General features: G+C 40.6%; 1 protein-coding gene across 1 annotated transcript; it reads right to left on the bottom strand.

The window, feature by feature from the left end:
- Window positions 1-645: 645 nt before the first annotated feature.
- Window positions 646-10902, bottom strand: hopx (HOP homeobox). Its single transcript, XM_084041646.1, has 2 exons — window positions 10489-10902; window positions 646-3739 (listed from the first exon to the last, which is right to left on the bottom strand). Exons 1-2 carry the CDS (start codon window positions 10636-10638, stop codon window positions 3662-3664), a joined length of 228 nt encoding a protein of 75 aa, XP_083897772.1. The 5' UTR covers window positions 10639-10902; the 3' UTR covers window positions 646-3661.
- Between the last annotated feature and the right edge of the window lie 5687 nt (window positions 10903-16589).

Genomic DNA, 16589 nt, shown 5'->3' with positions numbered 1-16589 from the left:
GACACCCGACCTGGTGGGGCACACACTATGCACTCCACTGAGGACATGAACCTATAGTTTGACAACATACCTGTAGTATGACAACATAGTGTCATTATTTGTTATGATAGTATGACCTTTTCATTATATCTATAAACATAAATAAGTGAGACTTTTTGATGACTGTATATAGAATGATGTTTTTTGGGAACAAAGTACAGTATGACAGGTGTTGATGACATTGTACACTTATTTGAGGACATAATAGCATGATTTCTTTGATATAATGTGGTATATTGTGAGATATTTTCAGATAGCACCTTTCTGTCAGAAAGCCTTTGCTTTTCTGTCAGAAAGCCATTGCCTTTCTGTTAAAAAGCCCCCTAAGGAAAGGGGGCGGCCCTGAAGAAAAGGGTGTGGCCCCTGAAGCAAAGGGCCTCCCTCTTACTTTTCTGATAGAAAGCCCTGAAGGAAGACTTTGACCAACTGTTGACTTACCGACATCAAAGAACAGTATGACATTTCTTATGACAATTTAGGCATTTAGCAGAAGCTCTTATCAACGTATACAAAGGTAGTCTAAGTTGCAAGGTTGGAATCAGCGACATGAACTCTATTTAATCGACCACCCTGTTATTGGCTGACTAGAGTGCCAAGAAAACAAGTCTGTGCTACAAAGTAACTAACAGATAGACATCAAACCTAGCATCTGTTTTTGAAAACATAGTATCAAACTAACATACAGTATTGCAACGAACTGTAGTGAAGCACAGTAACTTTTCTGTATAGGAACATTTTATTTGTGGCTTTCAGCACACACAATTTCAAACCAACTGCCTCCAGGCCAGAAACATACAGATGGGGATGCTCAAAGCGCCTAGCCCATGCACCCATGGTTTCGACCATAGTTTAGCCACTTAACATAAATTATGAAAATAAAAGACATGCCATAAACAAACATAAAACATCAAACCCTCCAAGAAAATTCCCCAGAACCAAAAAACAACCAAATATCACAATAACATTATAATGTAAAACAGAGGCATGCTGGAAAGTCCCTCCTCAGGCAACCATCAGCCTGAGATGGCTATAATATGTCGCATCTGTGAACAAGCAATCAGCATGTACATAATCTATGAACAACTAAACATCCCTTCAACTAAATAACATAACCAGCATCTATCTTAATGGGCAACAAGAACTGAGTGCTACTGTAGGTGAGGTGGAGTGGAGACTGAAGAGGTGTAGTCCATATCACTGAGAAACTCACATGGGACATACCCATCGACCAAGTGGTGAGGAAGGCACTGCAACGCCTCTATTTTGTGTTGTTATTGCTGCTGCAATGTCTGAGGATCTATAACACAATACTTGTACTCTTTATTTAGTATCTACCAGTCCAGTACACAAGATGTAACAATAAAGCAACCTTGAACCTTGAGTGGAACATTTGCTTGAACTACCAGGTCACTGTAGACATCTTTTTTTCCCTTTTGCTCCAAACATACATTGCAAAATGTGTGTGCTCTACCACACACATTTTGCAATGTGGCAGGACAGGCCTAGATTGCAATTCATATCGTCTCTGTCGGGTGGAAACCTCATATGTCCAAAACTGTTACTTTTCAGGATTCAAATTCAAAAGTAGCAGATCGACAAGCTCGAGCTTGTCGATCTGCTACTTTAAATGCTGTTGTGTGACGCTGTAGAGTGTAGAATGATTAAGTAGGGCATTCATTTACGAAAAAAAACACAAAAGGTTAAGAGTAATGGAGATAAGAGGTTTCTGCCCAACAGAGACGATATGCAAATGTGTTCCTGTCGGTGTAGAAAGAGAAGGTTCTGGAACACAAACATGCAGGAATAGAACTGTGCCATGCTGCATAGCACCACACCATGTCACACCACGCCAGCCACACCTATGCCCCCTAAAAAATAGCACTCCAGGGGGAATACTGGTATGGGTGTTTGAGTGGGTGGGCTCTCTCCTCTAAACAAAATGCTTGTTTTTCTTTAGAGGGCGTGTTGTTATTCACACTGTTTAACAGAGGAAAACACCCCTGGCACAGTAAATGGACACCGTGGTGTGTGTGCTTTTGTTACTATACTTGTGAGGGCCAAAATGTCCCCACAAGTAGGCCTATAGTAGAATTTGAGAAACAGAAATTGTGATAATTTCCCTGGTCCTCTCTAGAGAAAAGGTGGTTTTATGGTTACAATTAGGACAACATTCAGGTGGGGGTTAGGATTAGGTTAATTTACATTTAGTTTGCGTGCCACTGTCACGCACCGAAAATAGACGATCTACAAGCTCAAAACATAGCACTATGAATGACACGTGAGCTTGTAGTTCACTATTGTTAGTGTGTGACACCGGTGCACAACTAAGTATAAGCTTGGGTTAAAAATAAATGAAGGTAAAATGGCATTCATAAAATGTACATCCTAAAGGTTTACTGTCCTCACAAGTATAGTAAAACAAACGTGTGTGTGTGTGTGTGTGTACACACACGTGTGCTTGTTTTTAAGTGTGTGCATGCATGCATAGTAGCCTACAGCAGCACACACCAATGAACACACCTACACATTTACAACATGCTATGGGCGTTTCATGAGTGCTTGAACTACCTGTTGGGTCACTATGGGTTTCTGTTGAGCTTGTTGTGCAGACAGTTCTCATGATCTGAGTGCTTTCACAGCATGTTCCTTCACTCAAGGAAGCAAACAACCTACAGCTTCCTCATAAAATGAGAAACTCAGCAATTCTATACTCTTTCTCTCTCCCCATTGCCCACTATTCACGCATGGTCTGAAAAAAGATGCACACAGTAAAATCCAGTATTCAAGTCGGCGTGTTAATTTAAAACCGAGAGTTTATGGGTCAATGTATACAGTTAAATTAACCACTTTAACTTTTGGAAATGTTAGGACATTTTCGCTGCTCGGAATAGAGAGGCCAGGGTCATTGTGGTCACTGGCTATTGCTGGTACACCTTTGTGATTGTCTCCAAAACACATACCCACATGCATGTCCTCCCAAAAATAGTGCTGTGGTGTCCTTTTTTTTAACGGTGCAATAAATGGACACGGGTCGGGGACAATGCAGTGACATCATCTACCATTTGACCCTTGATGCCATTCAGTGCAGGCACACATGTTTTCCTCCCTCATACCATACACGCATACAGTACACACCCTCTGTATCTGCCTCTTTATTTTTCTGGATTGCCAATGCTAAAATCAGCTCCCTGCTGAAAGACACGCACAAAGCCCCCTCGACACACACACACACACACACACACACACACACACACACACACACACACACACACACAGATCCCTCCTCATCTAAACTGCATCCAACCCTTCCCACCATTGTTAAAGAGAGCTTCCTCCACGACCCTAAATCACATTCCCAGCACGGAATGCAGCTTCAAACACACACTTTGATCACTTTAACTTATTATGTTTATTTCTGTAAACATGGCAAGATATATTGGCAACAAACACACAAGAACTAACAATTCACATTCTGTAAGTTATAATAGCTTCATAGATACAAAAGAGAGAATAACAGAGAGGGAGAAGGGAGTCCATTCTTCCAGGAAGTTGGTCAGTAAAGGAGTCTTCAGGGGTATTTAAGGGAGGTAACATGGGTCGTGGTCAAAGGACTTCTTCCAACTCAGTCCGTCACCGACCGCAGTTGAGCAGGAAGACCCTCCGCCTGCCGCCACTGTGCATTACGTAGCTTGAACCATTTCTGTAAGCAAATGAAAAAGAGAAAACAATTGAAGGATAGCCCCCATGGGAGGTGTCACAAACAGGTGGTGGTGGGTCTGATGGCGTTGCAGCTAAGCCTGTTGTTTAGTGACAAGGTATTTGTTTCTCAAACTGTTACTCTTGGCACAAACTGCCTCAGAGCCTGAAACATGATCTGGATGAGGTAATCGGTATGGCTGACAAAGATTCTGAGGTGATATGAATATTCCTGAGAAATTATACAGGTGGGGTTCACGTATTGTCAGGATTAATTTTGAACAAAACACTCCGGGCTGGGTTTCCCAAATGTATTGTTAGCAGCACTCATATAATCCCATGCCATTGACTCACAATGGAACTATGACAACCCTAGAGCCAAGCTGCATGAGGGAAACGGAGGGGAAAAAAGCAACATTATTTCCATCCAATTTTGTGGAGCACGCTGACATCAACTAACCCTATTCCCACTGGGCCAGTTCATGCAATAGCACACGACATTCTGATCACTGAGCCAATAAGTCCAACAGTGAAACATTGACCAGATGAGTGCTGTGTGCTGAATTGTTCGGCACTCATCTGTGACACACGCGCCATTGTTTTTGGTGAGCCCAGGTTGTCAAGGAATCTACAAAACACTGGTGACATCATCTTGATAACGCTGAGGGAAAGGGAGTGGTGTGTGTTGGTTCATGTGATGAGGGTCGGTGGTGTTGAGGACATCCAGCCAATGAGTTAAACCACTGGCTTCCAGTCACCATGCATTGGCTCACAGTTTAAGCAATACACAAGTGATCCCAATGATTTCCACATTTGATTGCACTGGCAAACGCATGGGATTCTAATTTGGAAGCTATGCTATGTCTATGCAGTCTGTGAAATATGCAGAACACAGAGTGTTCTGAAGTGAACTCGGCGATTTACAATTTAAGTTATGTTTTAGTAGCCTGGTAAACCCTCCCTCCGGAAATCTCATTTCCATTCGATCTCAAGAAGGAGTCTGGTCTGAAACGCCTTTCTGCAATAATCGCTGTGGGCTGGAGTTGGGCGGGAGTAATACCATTGACTGACAACCCCTTCAACCAATGATCGTTTTTCCCCTTCAGCCAATGAGCACGTTCATTTTGACGAGCTCCAGACTATGTGACGCAACGGGACTTTTGGGACGGCCATGCCGAAAATAGGTTGCCTTATTGGGATACATGCGTGTCACTCCCCGCCCCTGCCGGTTCTCTAAATTTATATTTTTAAATAGGCTCTGTCATGATTAATTGACCACATATATGAAGTTAAACAACTAAATTCTATCCAAACGATATCTTATAAGTAAATTCCGTGCCTCAAAAAAGAAGTTTGAAAGCGTTATAAAACTGAAAGTAAGAAGTGAAGGCACTCGCACAAACAACAATGGCTGCCGTTCGTCTTTTTTCGGCGGCTCTCAGGCTGCACTCGGGTTCATTCGGGCTCACTCGAACTCGCCACCTGATTGGCCAACTGTCGCTGTCAATCACAGAACAATGAGCGACGACGCTGATAGGCTCGTCGGCTCGGCGAGCAGAGCGATTATTGGAGAAAGGCGTTTCAGACCAGACTCCTTCTTGAGATCGAATGGAAATGAGATTTCCGGAGGGAGGGTTTACCAGGCTAATGTTTTAGTGGTTTTGAGTATAAATAGTGTATTTCAAAAAGAGCCCAAATCCATTAAAAAAAACCTGAATGCATTCATTCAATATCTCTAAAATGTAGATGAACCAGTCTGTAAATGTGTGATTTCATCAGCTTACTTAAATGGTGCACCTTTAAAGAATTTGCATTATTTAATTTTGTGTTGCTGTGTTTCACAGATTGTGACAAAATAATATTTCTCATTCCTTCAGTCTTCTGTATTGTATGATTGTCTTTGCCCTGAAAAGGAAATTACACAAACAAATTCCAATGAATGAGCACACAACTGTGTGCTCGATTCATCCACTTCCGTTGATCTACAGTAGGTTATATAATGACCCCCTCTTCTTAAGCTGAGTGAGTATACCTTTATGACAGAAACACAACAGCAGTGTCTGAGAGAGGATGTCTAAACACGCCACACAGAGGCTGAAACAACTTATGAATGTTATTAATTTGAAAAGAGGGAGAGGCAGTAGAGGGTGTGGTCCCTTAGGCAGGTATTTATTCTCAAATAAGAGCTTTGTTCACAAATCCAAACATGGAGCAAGACACAAAAAAGCAAATAAAATGTCAGCTGGGAATGAAGTCAGGTCTTTTGACAATGGGCCAATGAGTCTACATCACCCTCGCTGGATAGAGCTGCCCAGTCAAGTTAGCCCGGCTTTTTCCACCTTTGTACACGCATAATGGAAACATTCAGTTGCCAACACCGGGGAGGGAGGGGGGCTGGATTTACATCTAAATCTAGAGCAGGGGTCTTCAACGTTTTTTTTTCAGGCCAAGGACCCTTTAGCTGAGAGAGAGATGAAGCAGAGCCCCCACTACATATTGTATAAAGTTGTGTTGCAGATTAAACTTTTTCATAGATAGCTTCATAGACTTGTTTGACAGTGTTCTCATAAAAAAAATTGACTTCATTTTTGAATATCAAATGAGAATAGATTTTATTGGCATTATCTCTACATATTGGTTTGGGGCAGGTTTTATTACATTGAGCGGGACATAATGCTGAGAAAATCTAATAATCTTTGACAAATAATGTAAAAAATGTACTGATATGAATATGGATACTGACCATGACTAACCATGATACTGCCATGATACTGATTATGTCAGTATCATGTCACAGGGATGTCAGTCCTCGTCACAGCCCTGTCACAGGGATGTCAGTCCCTGTCACCGCCCTGTCACATGGATGTCAGTCACAGCCCTGTCACATGCATATCAGTCCCTGTCACATGGATGTCAGTCCCAGTCACAGCCCTGTCACACAGATGTTCCGTTAATGTTACCATGTTGCCATGGTAATATGTTACCATGCTAACATGGTACCATGGTAACATGACAGGGCCTGTGGCAGGGCAATGATATTCAGTGCTGTGAGAGGGGCCTGATGTGACAGGGCCTGGCATCCATCCTATACAATTCTACTTATAATCGTAACAGTTTTTTTTTTCTCTCCCTGAGAAGTAGGCTAATGATTACATAATCACATACGTAAGGGCCGTTCACACTGAGCACTATGGCAGAGTTCACGCCAACTAAAAAGAAAAATACATTGATGAATGATATAGTGATAGTGATCGTTATACTTATAGTGCTCAGTGTGAACGGCCCTTAAGAGTTCAGTTTAATGTAAAATCTGATATTTGGAAATCGATGAGATATCTTTTAAATTATGTAAGCAACACCATTAACAATAAAGCTTACATTTTAATTGGGCGGCTGGTAAGGGACATGGATATTACATAGGGGCACGGGCCCATAAAAGGTTGAGAAACACTGATGTAGAGTCCCTCGTCCACAGCATTTCATTATTATGAAAGAGATTATGCATTAGAAGTGAGTGCATGTGTATGTGCAGTGTTATGGTAAAACAGGTGTCGTATGGATCTGATAATTTTAGGGAGTGTGGAAGGAAGTTCGTACTTTGCAGACAAATTATGCAAAGTATGTTGCTCTAGGCCAGGGAGGAGAAGGCTCTCACCATGTCTCCCACAGAAATTTGCCTATGAGACGAAACTGTTTTAATGAAATGACATAAGCAGAAATGGCACACTTTATATTTGTGTTTAAAGACTCGAAAGGCACCGGAACTCTTGGTACAGCTTAACAAATTACTGTTGCTGTTTGCATCATCAGCGCAAAGGAGGAACAGCAATTCTTTGTGGAGCAACTACCATCAGTATCAGTGGAATGCTAGTGGACATCATAGCTTCAGCCTAAACGATTTGGGCTGCTTATCAGGGTACTATGAAACTTCACATCTGGCTCTTTGCTTGGCAGATTTGATAGTTTTTTTACAGAGATTACTTGTGTTTTCCACTGTGTGTGTGTGTGTGTGTGTGTGTGTGTGTGTGTGTGTGTGTGTGTGTGTGTGTGTGTGTGTGTGTGTGTGTGTGTGTGTGTGTGTGTGTGTGTGTGTGTGTGTGGCAGTGGCACTGTGTATCTGGAGAGTGCAGAGGGCAGTGGTTAAAGTGATTGAGTATGTTAGGTGAAGATCCACCCTGAAGCAGAGTTAACAGACCCAACATATATACAACTAGAAAATGTGCTCCTCGGAGCACAAGTCTCCGCCAGCAAATATTGGAATTTATTCCGAGATTGGAACTTTTTCTGCTAATATCTCCTGACTAAATGTTAGCTTGGCTGATGGCACTGATGTCACTTCGAAACATTGCAATGCAATGTTTCGAAGTGACTCACCTATTTATAGGTATGTATTTCGTCATGCGTCTCGCTAGCCAATCAAAGCACACCCTTTCAACATATTGTCACGTGTCACGTGAAGCTTGACCAATGTTAGCTTGGTGGAACCAAAGGAAATCAAACGAAAACATACTCTCCACCATGCCTTCGGCCTGGCGGAGACAATTATGTAAAGGTTAATCAGATTTGAATTGCTCCAATTCATGTTAAACTGTTCATTTCAGTTGTGAACTGTTTCCCAAAAGATTTTAAAAAAGCAGAACATGTGATGTGAGGTTATAAAGAGAGAGAAGCATAGAGCTTCATTGATAATAATAGGCCTACTGTATTTGTATATGCATGTCTGCACACCCAGATTAGGCATATTCAAACGTCCTACATTCACTGTCAGTGAAGTGATTCCAGAAAATATCGATGTACACTTGTGTTTAATGACAAAATAAAATCACCCATCCAGACATTTGAGTCTCTGTTCTTTGTTTTTTTTTTACAAGAGATTCATGCATTTATCCTAAATCTGAACTGCATTAGTGCACACTACAGCCATCATTAATCCTGCACCTATCCTATTTTAAATTAGTACTGCATGCAGCATTTCCATTGTTAAAGTCGCTTGAGAATTAACTCTTCATCCTGCATTAGCTGTGTATGCAATGGTTACAACTGGAGTAATGCCCATTCATTTATATAAACTATATTGTAGTACACACTGTATACCAGTGGTAGCCATTGTAGATGGCCCCTTTCATGTATTTATCCTACATCTGGATTGCATAAACACTGTTGAAATTTATATTTTAAGAGTCTAATGCAACACAAATTAAGAGTTGATTTTTCCAACCAAATGCCATTAAGCAATAGTTCCCATAGCAGTGACCAGTGATGAACCAGTTAGGCAGGCTTGTCAATGTACAGGCTGTCAGCCCCAATCACTGATTGGCATTTCTGCCCCTCCCGAGTTGTCATGGTCTCATTAAAACCGTTGACTTCTTATGAATATCTGAAGTCATGTTGTGGTTAAATTATGTCACACAAAATAAGCTACTCTGTCTGGACCCACTGTACCACCGTCAAAAGGCAGTGAATGTTCATGAACCAAATCAGCACTGCTGACCGCGGTCATAAACAAAATACAGTAGCCTACAACAACAGCCAGTTCAAATGACCAATTAGTTCTAGAAATGTTGCATAGCCTTTGCTCAATGGGGCGAATCTAGAAGCTTTTAAATCTAGCATTAATGCAATTCTAGCCTTGGATTAAGACTATCATAGACTATCGTAGAAGACTTAGTAAATGTCAGACTCGACACTCGATACATTTTCATATATGATAGTCTTGATCCAAGGCTACTGCAAATCGATCACCTGATGATGCTGTAGCAGCCTAATCAAACATTTAATCTTAGTTAATATTACATTGTATCTGAGGGATTGTAACTTTCTCTCACTATATTTACTTCTCTATATATTGCCTATTGCCTATTTATTGAAAGACCGATCAACTCTCCCCTCTGTAAAAAGTAAGTTTATTCCGAATTCTGCGCAAATCAGCTTTCTAAGAAATTATAAGTGTGCACGTAATCCATCTAAACCACTGCTTCCCAATCATTGGGTCGGGACCCATCTGTGTGGGTCGCAAGTAAATATCCCCTTCATTTTTTTAATTTCCTACATTTTGTTTTTAATTATATATTTTCAAACCCCCAAAATCTAACATTTTCACGAATTAAACAAATTCCGATTTTTTAAATAAATACTGTCATAAATAAATGCCAAAAAATCTAAGAAAATTCCATAAATTCGAAAACAAACTCGCAAGAAGTAGTGAAAATAGACGATCTACAAGCTCACCAAACGCGTCGCATTGTGAGCGCGCATAAGTTTGAGTCACGGCCCGGGGGGACGTCATTCAAAGTTCTCTTTTGGGTCTCGAGCTAAAAGGTTTGGGAAGCAGTGATCTTAACTAAGAGCTGGAACTGTGTCATTTTTAGATTTGAGCTAAAAAGCTTTATTTTACACTTTGGGCTATTCAAAAATAGCAGATATACAAGCTCATAGCGCGGCACCGAGTGCCGCGCTACGAGCTTGTAGATCTGCTATTTTTGAAAAATCGTGAAAATGTGTGCAAATCTTTGAATATATATATTTTTAAAGCGAACGTTTTTAACTCAAATCGTTGCTTCTGGGGGGTCCCTGGAACAACATATTTTGATGGGGGTCCGCGGCCAAATACATATAATTTCGGGGGTCCTTGACCTAAAAAAGATTGAGCACCACGGCACTGATATAGAAACATACGTTTTTCAGAAAACTGTTGAGATTTAGGAGACATGTAGAATCGGCTTCAGGTCTCAATGGGTTAAACGCAATACTCACTAGGGTCTCCTCCTCCGTCAGCCCGCACTCTGCAGCGATCAGCATGAGCGTCGTCCCGTCCGGATGCTTGCTGACTTTAGTGAAGTTCTCCTCCAGCACTTTGACCTGGTCCTCCGCTAACTTCACACTTTCCATCCCCGTAGAGGCCATGATTTCCCCCTCCAAATCCAAAAAAAATAAAGCTCGAAAGGAACGGGCGATAACACGGTATTTTAAAACTTAAGATAGTCTGCTAAAAGTCCTCTTATTAATCCAGTAGTTCTTCAGTTCTTCTTCCTCAGTCCCACCATCCAGATCTATGCAAACAAAGTGCGTCGATCGATACACCATGGGTTGGTTGTGACTGTGAGTCTGACAGCAAACTGAGATCACTGTCAGTTTTCAGTGGATGTCCCCATGCTAGACGCTGCTACGCTGCATTTGTGGTGGTGTGTGGGTGTGTGTGTGTGTGTGTGTGTGTGTGTGTGTGTGCGTGCGTGCGTGCGCGCGCGCGCGTGTGTGTGTGTGTGTGTGTGGTAACCGGAAGTCTCGCCCCAAAACACGCTCACACCCATTTTTTTCGCGGACTGCTCGGCCCTAGTGATTCTTGTATTGTAGTATTTGTTTGACTGAGGATAAGGTTAGAAATACGTTTTGGGGTTAGCCATTGTTTTACTGAGGTTAATTTTAGGGTAAAGGTTAGGTTTTTACACATAGTTTACTGAGGTTACGTTTAGGAATGAGATTAGGTTTTAGCCATATAGTTTACGTTTCGGAATAAGGTTAGGTTTTAGGCAGTAGTTTACTGAGGTTACGTTTAGGAATAAGGTTAGGTTTAATTTAGGCATAGTTACTGAGGTTAGATTTAGGAATATAAATTTACGAATACCAGCCAGGTGGCGACCGTTTGGAGATCACCAGATTTGCCCTGGGGCGACTGTGTTTTGGGGCGAGCGTTTATTCAGTGTGTGAGCGTTTTACTACTGTCAACACAGTGGCAACCAGGGGCAAGCCCACAAACACAGCCCGCCTCTCCTCACTCTTCGTTCAAACGCAATGAAAGTCGCTTTAAACAGGATTTTTACAGAGGATAGAATAGATCCGTATCAAATCCCGGTGATCACGCGTTTTGTCATGATGCCAGTAGTTTGGAACAGCTGACGTTACTTACAAGAAACTTTACTCTTAAAAAGAAAAACGCAGCTTCTGTTTTTGTTTGTAACCTCAGTTATGCAATGTTGTTTTGCCTGGTGACGAAAGGGTACTCACATGTTTTACTTAAAAAGTAAAAGTATCAATACCACAATGTAGAAATACTCTGGTACAAGTACATTTGCCTGGTATTCAAACTTGACTTGAGTAAAAGTACTAAAGTATTTGCATTAAGATATACTTAAGTACTGAAAGATCGGCTATTTTCAAATGGCTGAAATGTAGGCCTACTGTATATAGGGCTGAAGTGGTTAATGTATGTTTTGTAAGAATCAAAATCTACAAAGTAACTAGTACAAAAGTTTTCAAATAATTGTAGTGGAGTAAAGGTATTATATTTGCCTCTGAGATGGAGTAGAAGTAAAAGTACTGAAAATTGGAAACACTCCAGTAAAGTAAAATACCTCACAATGGTACTTAATTACAGTGCTTGAGTAAATGTACATAGTTACTTTACACCACTGCATTTGTGTCTACAGTGTCTGTTGATTGGTCTATATCTGCCTTTCTGTATTACTGTACCTTATATCCACCAGGCAATAAAGTTTATATTTAGGTTTTACATAAATAAGACACATACCACCACATTTTTGCAAAAGAATGTTATTATGCATGTAATGACAGCTTAGTAAGCTACTTAAATCCATGTGATTCTGCTGGTTATTTCTATGTAAAACAAAAAAGAAAAAACTGTTCTGGTCATTTTCATGCAACGGAAATGTGTTGCCTGAGCTTGTTGACTTTCTCACAGAAGTAACAGTAAATACTGACACACTAATGTTCTCATGCCATGCTCGGCATGCATACACAGCCATGCGCAGAGCTCATTTTGATGCTATCTTTGGAGTGTGATTAGGCCCATAATTATGTGCTCTCTCTAAACAGCTGGAATTAAGATATTGCAAAGCTTGCTGGTAGACTTCCTCTTGCCTGGATTCTGGAGCTTAATAGTTGTGTCTCACGTATTATGTGATAAACCAAGGTTATCTTCACACCTGTAGGATGACAAGCTCAGACTGGTTAGAAAAACACATAGTGTCCTTCATTATTCCCATAAATCAATCTATTTAGTGTATTCATTGAGTTAAATGAAAGTCATTACACCTCCACTGATGCATGTCTAAGCTCAGTCTAGCTGGCATATAGGTGTCTGTTGATTCAAGAGATAAGAACACTGTAATCAATTAGGATCTGTTTGTCCAAAACCTTCAAGAACCTATTTTTGGTCAAGTGTTGCCACTTGTATTAACTGTCACTGGCAGCTGATATCCGTAATTTCTCTTCTTCTCTACAGCATGTATGTTAATACCAATAATGTGGAAGTGTCAATGTGTGTTACTATTAACATATACAGTATTGTGTTCAAAAGCAACAAACAAAACAAATATCACTGATGGGTGAATAGTAATCCTTTCCTATACTGTAGCAATATTTACAGCTGCCTACAGGACACTATACCACTGATATAAAGCTGTTGAATTTATGACTTACTGGTAATAAACTCGAGAAGAGCGAACATCACAAAGTCCTAACACTGCGGATGTTCAAGCTCATTGGCTCTTGACAGATCATAAAGGTGATATTTATTGATAAGAAAAATCTCCTCCCCGTTTGAGTCAAAGTCCACTCAATTCTAATTCCTCAGATGAGATTCTAGTGAAAGTACCGGTGGGTGGTGTGTCCTTTCCTTTTTAACACAAATCATTACACACCCCTCCCCATCATTTAATCTAAACTAATCTAATCTAAAGTTAAATTCCTAAAAATACAATACTTTAACCACTTAAACCCTATATACTTATTAGACCGGAGTCCACCAGGGTTCTATCCTATGTCTACTCCATTTTACCCCTCAACACCAAATCTCTTTGCTGACAATATAGACACTCTACTAACTCACAACAAATACATTGTGGTTAGAGTGTCCGTCCTAAGAATTGGAGGTCAGGGCTCAATCCCCGGCCTAGTCATACCAAAGACTATAAAAATGGTACCCAATGCCTACCTGCTTGGCACTCAGCATCAAAGGTTAGACTCCGACATACTAGTGTCATGTCCAGGGGGTGTACTTGTACATAAAGCTGCCTCACACTATGGGGATAGGTTCCTGATCTGTAGGCAACATGCCACTTAATTACTTTATGTGGCTCCAGAATAGGTACCACAGGGTTGTGTTAAGTATACCGTTGAGGTCATGTGTTAGGTTTTGAGATGCTTTTTACTTATTAGTGTGGTTGCCCAACAGGGCAACCAGACTATAGTACTCTATAGCTTTCTTTATTTATAGATTAACTTTATTTCAAACCGCTATTTCTCCCACAGTTTTTATTCCCCAATGTCATGCCATATGTCAAAATCACCGTCTAAATCGGGAATCGTGTGCTTGTATTTTGCTAAGAGATTGGTTGAATAGTTTAATTGATATTAATTTATTAGTGCATTAAATTTCCCCATCCACTTTAATGTAAAAGTGAAAAAACTCAAATTCAAGTATTTTTCTCTCAGAAACCGTAAGAGCTAGAGCTACCAGATTTGGAGAGAAGGTTCATAATTTAGTCCGAAATTATTTAAAAAAATATCACACCATTCGGCCTCATGGTGGCGCTATAACAGCCCCCTTTACGTTTTGGCCTGTAACTCTTGAACCGTAGGTCCTAAAATCCAAATTTCTTTTCACCTGGATTCCTTGGGTCACTACGCATCTCCCCATATAGGCCACGCCCATTTGCCTCAGGATAGATTTTTTGATATTGATTTATTAGTGCATTAAATTTCCCCATCCACTTTAATGGGAATTGCAAAAACTCCCATTCAACTATTTTTTTCTCGGACACCGTAAGGGCTACAGTTACAAGACTTGGAGGGGAGGTTAATAGTTTTTTGCAAAATTATTAAGAAAATAATCACACCAGTCGGCCACATGGTGGCGCTATAACAGCCCACTTTACCTTTTGGCCTGTAACTCTTGAACCGTAGGTCCGAAAATCAAAATTTCTTTTCACCTGGATTCCTTGGGTCACTACGCATCTCCCCATATAGGCCACGCCCATTTGCGTCAGGATAGATTTTTTGATATTGATTTATTAGTGCATTAAATTTCCCCATCCACTTTAATGGGAATTGCAAAAACTCCCATTCAAGAATTTTTTTCTCGGACACCGTAAGGGCTACAGTTACAAGACTTGGAGGGGAGGTTAATAGTTTTTTGCAAAATTATTAAGAAAATAATCACACCAGTCGGCCACATGGTGGCGCTATAACAGCCCACTTTACCTTTTGGCCTATAACTCTTGAACCGTAGGTCGTAAAATCTAAATGTCTTTTTCCCTAGATTCCTTGGGTCATTACGCAGCTCCCCATATAGGCCACGCCCATTTGCGTCAGGATAGATTTTCCGCCATTTTGAATTTTCTTCAAAACACACTTTTTGCTCCTTTTCCTACATTTTTTTTCCAAATCTCACACAAATCGGTACACGTGATCTATGGACCCCTGCGATAAACCTGTCCAGACGACATTATGATAGTCCGACCGGCGTCGGCGCAACCACACTTTGCAATTTCCCCGGAATTGCGACGCGTCTAGTATTTGTGTTGCTTTTTACTCATTGTTTTTATATTCTTGTAGATTACAATTACAGTGACACTGTATTATTTATAAGCCATTGTGTTACATTATGCTAAAACATTCTTATACTGAGATCATCAAAATGCTTATCCATAGTTTTTATTCTGCTTTATTATCTATTTTATTCAATAATGGCTACTATTAATACTTTTACATTTTGGGTGTGCACACTGCACTTTAAACGCCACACCATGCCACAGACCTTTATTTATTTCCTGTGTGGTATGATACGTTTCCTGTGCAGTATGATGTTTGTGATTGTACTATTTTTGTGTTAACACATTGGCGGTGCCCTGAATACTTCCTTACCTATACTTCCCTGTCATATATGGTGCTTCACAGCATCTCAGTGCGACGCGTAGATAGGCTATTTTGGGCTAACGTTCCCCCCAGAATATGGATGCTGTTGTTCAAGTGGTTTTGACCACTCTCCATCTAAATTCTATAAGGTTAAGTATTTCATTCTATGCTTCTGTGGCACGAGAGTTGTGTCAGTGAGTATTTTGTAAGCATAAGGTTTGGGGTTCAAGAGCACAATGTCATATCTAAATTCTACAAGGTTAAGTATTTCGTTCTCACTTGCATCTTCCATGCCAGCGTGGCACAACCAATAAGGTCAGGGTTCTATAAACCAAAGGTTCTAAGTTCAAAACTCAAAAACAATTCAATAAATAACAACAACTATGATATCAAACTGGTGCAAAAAGAAAACTGGTTCATATATCTCAATAAAAAGCCATCAAATAAAAATAAAAACAAAAACCTTACCTCAAATAAAATATAATTCAAGTGCCTCAACAAAACAACTGTCAGATCAAACTAATATGAAACTATGGGAGAAAAGTAATCACAAATAACAAAATGCTTATGAAGAAGAAAAAAACATAATTGATTGATAAACATTTCTTAAGCTCCTCCCTCTATATATATAATTGTGGGCTCGCTGCAAAAGCAGCAGCAAGCACACATGTGTAAATGGGTGAAATTTTCATGGCAATAATTTTGTATATTTCAAGCTAATGGTGTGTATTGGTATTGGTCAACATAACCCAACACAACTCCCCCCCACCCCCACACCCCATACCCCCCTCTCAACCTCCCCCCCCCTCTCTCTCTCTCTCTCTCTCTCTCTCACACACACACACACACACACACACACACACACACACACACACACACACACACACACACACACAGTGAACCATCGTAGCTAATCTACAAGCTCACTGGAGCCAGGGGGGAGCACCCTACTACCATCACTCCTGCCCCCTATACCCCTCCAT

The sequence above is a fragment of the Gymnoscopelus microlampas genome, assembly GCF_963454915.1.
Source record: "Gymnoscopelus microlampas genome assembly, chromosome: 18".
In the NCBI taxonomy this organism is placed as follows: domain Eukaryota; kingdom Metazoa; phylum Chordata; class Actinopteri; order Myctophiformes; family Myctophidae; genus Gymnoscopelus; species Gymnoscopelus microlampas.
Note: the sequence above shows the minus strand (reverse complement) of the source record. Positions and strands in the feature narration are given on the sequence as shown.